The sequence below is a fragment of the Salvelinus fontinalis genome, chromosome 19 (assembly GCF_029448725.1).
Source record: "Salvelinus fontinalis isolate EN_2023a chromosome 19, ASM2944872v1, whole genome shotgun sequence".
NCBI lineage: Eukaryota > Metazoa > Chordata > Actinopteri > Salmoniformes > Salmonidae > Salvelinus > Salvelinus fontinalis.
The window spans coordinates 30,435,073-30,441,072 of NC_074683.1; the positions used below are offsets into that span (position 1 = coordinate 30,435,073).

The window sequence follows — 6,000 nt, forward strand, 5'->3', positions numbered from 1 at the left end:
CTCTGGACTCACAGATGTTCTCTCTCTCTGTCCACTGAGCTCTGGACTCACAGATGTTCTCTCTCTGTCCAATGAGCTCTGGACTCACAGATGTTCTCTCTCTCTCTCTGTCCACTGAGCTCTGGACTCACAGATGTTCTCTCTCTGTCCACTGAGTTCTGGACCCACAGATGTTCTCTCTCTCTCTCTGTCCACTGAGCTCTGGACCCACAGATGTTCTCTCTCTCTGTCCACTGAGCTCTGGACCCACAGATGTTCTCTTTCTCTCTCTATCTGCTAAGCTCTGGACCCACAGATGTTCTCTCTCTGTCCACTGAGCTCTGGACCCACAGATGTTCTCTCTCTCTCTCTGTCCACTGAGCTCTGGACCCACAGATGTTCTCTCTCTCTCTCTGTCCACTGAGCTCTGGACCCACAGATGTTCTCTTTCTCTGTCCACTGAGCTCTGGACCCACAGATGTTCTCTCTCTCTGTCCACTGAGCTCTGGACCCACAAATGTTCTCTCTCTCTGTCCACTGAGCTCTGGACCCACAAATGTTCTCTCTCTGTCCACTGAGCTCTGGACCCACAAATGTTCTCTCTCTGTCCACTGAGCTCTGGACCCACAGATGTTCTCTCTCTCTGTCCACTGAGCTCTGGACCCACAAATGTTCTCTCTCTCTGTCCCCTGAGCTCTGGACCCACAGATGTTCTCTCTCTCTGTCCACTGAGCTCTGGACCCACAGATGTTCTCTCTCTCTGTCCACTGAGCTCTGGACCCACAAATGTTCTCTCTCTCTGTCCACTAAGCTCTGGACCCACAAATGTTCTCTCTCTCTGTCCACTAAGCTCTGGACCCACAAATGTTCTCTCTCTCTGTCCACTGAGCTCTGGACCCACAAATGTTCTCTCTCTCTGTCCACTGAGCTCTGGACCCACAGATGTTCTCTCTCTCTCTGTCCACTGAGCTCTGGACCCACAGATGTTCTCTCTCTCTCTCTCTCTCTCTGTCCACTGAGCTCTGGACCCACAGATGTTCTCTCTCTCTCTGTCTACTGAGCTCTGGACCCACAGATGTTCTCTCTCTGTCCACTGAGCTCTGGACCCACAGATGTTCTCTCTCTCTGTCTACTGAGCTCTGGACCCACAGATGTTCTCTCTCTCTCTGTCTACTGAGCTCTGGACCCACAGATGTTCTCTCTCTCTGTCTACTGAGCTCTGGACCCACAGATGTTCTCTCTCTCTGTCCACTGAGCTCTGGACCCACAGATGTTCTCTCTCTCTCTGTCTACTGAGCTCTGGACCCACAGATGTTCTCTCTCTGTCTACTGAGCTCTGGACCAACAGATGTTCTCTCTCTCTCTGTCTACTGAGCTCTGGACCCACAGATGTTCTCTCTCTCTGTCCACTGAGCTCTGGACCCACAGATATTCTCTCTCTCTCTGTCCACTGAGCTCTGGACCCACAGATGTTCTCTCTCTCTCTGTCTACTGAGCTCTGGACCCACAGATGTTCTCTCTCTGTCTACTGAGCTCTGGACCCACAGATGTTCTCTCTCTGTCTACTGAGCTCTGGACCCACAGATGTTCTCTCTCTCTGTCCACTGAGCTCTGGACCCACAGATGTTCTCTCTCTCTCTGTCTACTGAGCTCTGGACCCACAGATGTTCTCTCTCTCTCTGTCTACTGAGCTCTGGACCCACAGATGTTCTCTCTCTGTCCACTGAGCTCTGGACCCACAGATGTTCTCTCTCTCTCTGTCTACTGAGCTCTGGACCCACAGATGTTCTCTCTCTGTCTACTGAGCTCTGGACCCACAGATGTTCTCTCTCTCTGTCCACTGAGCTCTGGACCCACAGATATTCTCTCTCTCTCTCTCTGTCCACTGAGCTCTGGACCCACAGATGTTCTCTCTCTTTGCGTTAGGAAGAGGCTCCAATGTTATTTTTCCCTGTAGTGGAGACACAATAAATGAAAGAATAAGCAAGAAAAAGTGTTCTTCCCCTTATCCCAAGGAGGAGCCTCTTCCTCTCAAACTCAGCCCTATGTCCCCTCCCCCTCTGGTTCTCTGAATGTTCTCTGGGTACCCCTGTAGGTGTAGGCAGCCACCATATGTGAAAGAATAAGCCAGAAAATTACAGCTTTGTTTATCCTGTATGTGATGCACCCATGTCTCCTTCACCTTATCCTGGTGGCGTGCTGGATCCTTCCTGGCTGATTCACTCAGAGATTTGGTGGAGGGCCAAATCATAGAATTGACCCAAACAGGCCAAACAGCTGACCTAGCCTGATTCTCACTTTTTACCCATTGATTGAGCCGCTCACTTCAGGGGCAATTGATCAACTGCATTATTGGACTGGCCTTCTGAAATTGAAATGCTCTGCAGGGGGAATTAAGATGCATGCTCTGCTTAATCGGGGCGGCAGGTAGCCTGGTAGTTAGAGCGTTGGGCCAGTAACCGAAAGGTTGCTGGATCGAATCCCCGAGCTGACAAGGTAAAAACCTGTCGTTTTGCTCCTGAACCCCCCAGTAGGCCGTCATTGTAAATAAGAATTTGTTCTTAACTGACTTGCCTAGTTAAATAAAGGTTTGATAAAAATAAACATTTAGTCCCCAGGGGTCAGTGTGTTTTGATCTCATTTCTCTATATTTAGTACTGCTGGTTCCTGCTGGTCCTTTATCAGGGCTCAGATAGCTGCTTGTGACCTTTCATCTTCTCCCTTATCAGGCTGTGTGGTTCCCCTCTTAGTGATGGGGATGCTGGGCACCCCAATCACTCTCTTTCTGTCTGTCTCTCTTTCTCTTTCTCTCTCACCCACACATCTACATCATGTTAGAGTGCATGCCTAGTATTGTGCAGCTAACTACATCTGAGCGGGAGACCTATCGATTGTTTTCCTGGGGCAGTAACAGGAAGTAATGTGCGAGTCAAGATGTATGCACTCTCCACCTGGCCTTCCATAACCTCTTCATTACAGGTCTGCTGAGCTCTACGCTAGGGCCACCTGGGCTTGAACAGGAAAACGGGGGAAAATAAACTCTTTGAGGTTCAAGTTTAGGTCAATGCTGAAGAGGAAAATGTGCTATTACTTACATAACTTACATTATTTAGATGCATGAAACAAAGTTCAGCTAATTCCTAAATCATTCACACTCTAGGTTATATTGTGTGATTAGGGCTTGTTTTGAGGTGATAGACTATTCTATGTCATCAGTTTATACACAGTTACGAAGTCAATACTTGAACTAAGTGATTGGTTATTCTTGACATCTGTTATAAAGTCCATTTTGATGTTGATGAATAGTAGTGTACCGATGATGACTTGCCTGCAGTGTGTAGAGAGATACAGATGAGTGACCTTCAACAAATATTTACCAACAAATAATGTTCCTTTTCCCCCCTCTTCTCCCCGTCTCCTCAGATTTGTCGTGGCTGAACTGGTGTCTGACGGGCTCCTGTGCCTTCAGCCTGGTCCTCATCCTCTTCTTCAGGGAATCCTACGACCGCCTCTACCTCGACGTCTTCGTCTCAGTCTGACAGAAAACACACAAAAAAACTGAACCAAGAGGAAAACAAAGACTGGAACAGTGTTAAACACATTGCACAAAGAAGAGAAGAAAAATAAGCGATATAGGAAGTCCAACCTAGCCCTCCTTTTGACCTTTTATTAATTATAACTAACTGTAGTTGTAAATGTGTTATATGACGGTGGTCGGTGAGGCATTGTGATTTCCATGTAGCCAATGAGAAGAGCTGAAGAGCCAAGGGCCTCAGACAGTTAGTCATTAATGTTAACTGTAAGGGACTGTTTGTCCTGCTGGCCTGGTCCTCAGATGCAGCATCGTCTTTTTCTTTTTCGTAGTGTAAAGTTCAAATTACAGTTGAACTGTTGTTGTTTTTTATCCGGTCATGGCATGATGAGGGACTGTTGTTGTTTACAGAAGTAATGTCTAAAGAGGCACTCTGTGGCAGGTGACCTGTGACCTGGCTGTTCTCTGGTTTTAATCAGGAAGGAGAGGTCTGATTGGCTGAGGAGCTCTAGCAGCCAATCAACAGGCCCCACCGTGCCCGTCTATTCTAACAAGGGACCGCATAGCGTTTTAGTGTCACTCATAACTGCTGGTTATGAATGGCAGGGGGGAAACTGTCAAACTGAGCTGTTCTGCAAATGACCTGTGTACCTGTCGTTTAATAGTGACATATGATCTCCCTTTTTAAACCCCACCCTCTCTCTCAAGGAATATTATGCAAGACTGATAATGACAAAACCTTCCTCCCCTCCTGCATTTATATATATATTTTTTAAATCTCCCCATTGAATTGATTGGTCCCTGCCAGTGTCGTGGGCTGTGATTGAATGAGCCCCATTGAGTGTTTCTCTCGGCATGCAAAGTCAGAACTCTCTCTGTGTATTTCGAGGCTCTGCTGTGCAGGTTTCATGGTGTAATGAGACGATCCGTTTTCATTAGCAGTTGATAATGAGGAAGTAGGAAGTAGCAGTTTTCCCATTGTGACCTTTCAGCTTTGTTAAAGAAACTAACTACAGGAGTCAGCCATTTTGTTTCCTAGTTGGTTATTATGCAGACATTTTAGAAGTTGTTCTCAAATGTTATTTTCTTAGTTTTTAGTTTGTTATAATATGTGGGAGATTTTTTTCCAATTTCAACTAGGCAATGCATTTTTAATATAATATATATATATTATAATATATAATATATTATTATAATATATTCCTCAGTAGACATGTCTGTTATTATTCCAGATATTTATTTATTGAGGGATCAGAACACTAACACAGTTGATAACAGTGACAGAGACAAATACAGAGACTCTATAATGAAATATGAGAATACTACTTTCTGTTGCCCAGCTGAGACGTGGCTGATTCTGTATGGAAATGTGGTAATGGAGCCACAACATAACCAGGAAGCTGGTCTACATGTAATGCACAACGTTCACCAGCAGGGAGCGCTGTGCTGGGGACACTGACAGAATAGGGAGTGGTTCTGTTAGCAGCTCTTTCCCTGGCATGCTCAGAAAACTGACATCCAACAGAAAAGACAGGAACAACAAGGAACAAACTCTGCACAGAGTGTAGAGTGACAGGTCTAGCACACCCCCTGACCTTGTCACCTAATCACTCATCCGCAAGGTGCGACTGGGAACTGACAACCTCTGTACAAGGGGTTGTCAGTTCCCAGTCACTCAGCTGTACGGCAGAGAAACTGTCTGTGGAAAAAGTTTTCTGTTTTCTTTGGGGTATAATGTATGTCCTAAAATGCTTGCCTTTCCTTCACTCCTTGTTTTACATTTGTACACTCTGTGTAGAGAATGGTTATTTTTGTCATTACCATAGTGATAGAACACTTTGTTTTATCTCTATGCTCTACCTTCAATACCTTGTGACATGTTGCCTTAATTACCTGTGATCTGTGCATTCTGTCCCCGCCCACACTGTGTCAATGATTTAGTCTGTATGTGTACAGTAGTGAAACACACGTTTCCATTACACTGCTAATCATGAGTTCCTGGGTTGGGGGTATAGATGCTCTTATCCTTGTTCTGTGAAACCAAAAAATAATGTATGTCAGATTTTAAGCACCTTATTAAAAATACATTTTAAAAATATATATCCACTCTTCTCCTCCCCTTAATTTTCAGTTTCACAATTAACTGTAGTAATATTTCTCAATTCTGTAGTTATGGAGGAACATCTGTTATTCTGGTTGTTCTGGCAGGGCGGTAACGTTCTCACACATATCCCTGTATCTACTGTGTGTAAAGCACCGCCCAGTGCTCTGAGGACATTTCACTTTTCCTAACAGAAAATGTTAGCTCCCATTTCCAGTTAATGAAACAAATCAACATTTCCTCAGTGTTGTAAAGTCCATAAAGACCCTTATACCCCCTAGAACAGTGTTTCCCATGTCCAGTACCTCAGGAAATGTTTTTGTTGTGGCCCGGACAAGCACAAGTCTCATGGTTTGGATAAGCATTTGTTTGGGTGTGCCTTAGCCGG

At 45.3% G+C, this 6,000-nt stretch overlaps 1 protein-coding gene across 1 annotated transcript in view; it reads left to right on the forward strand.

The window, feature by feature from the left end:
- slc49a4 (solute carrier family 49 member 4) overlaps window positions 1–4,664 on the forward strand; it is an 80,414-nt gene extending 75,750 nt beyond the window's left edge. Inside the window, exon 9 of the mRNA XM_055871267.1 lies at window positions 3,403–4,664. Coding sequence (XP_055727242.1) covers window positions 3,403–3,518 — 116 coding nt within the window. The 3' untranslated portion in view covers window positions 3,519–4,664. The remainder of the gene's footprint in view (window positions 1–3,402) is intronic.
- The last annotated feature ends 1,336 nt before the right edge of the window (window positions 4,665–6,000 follow it).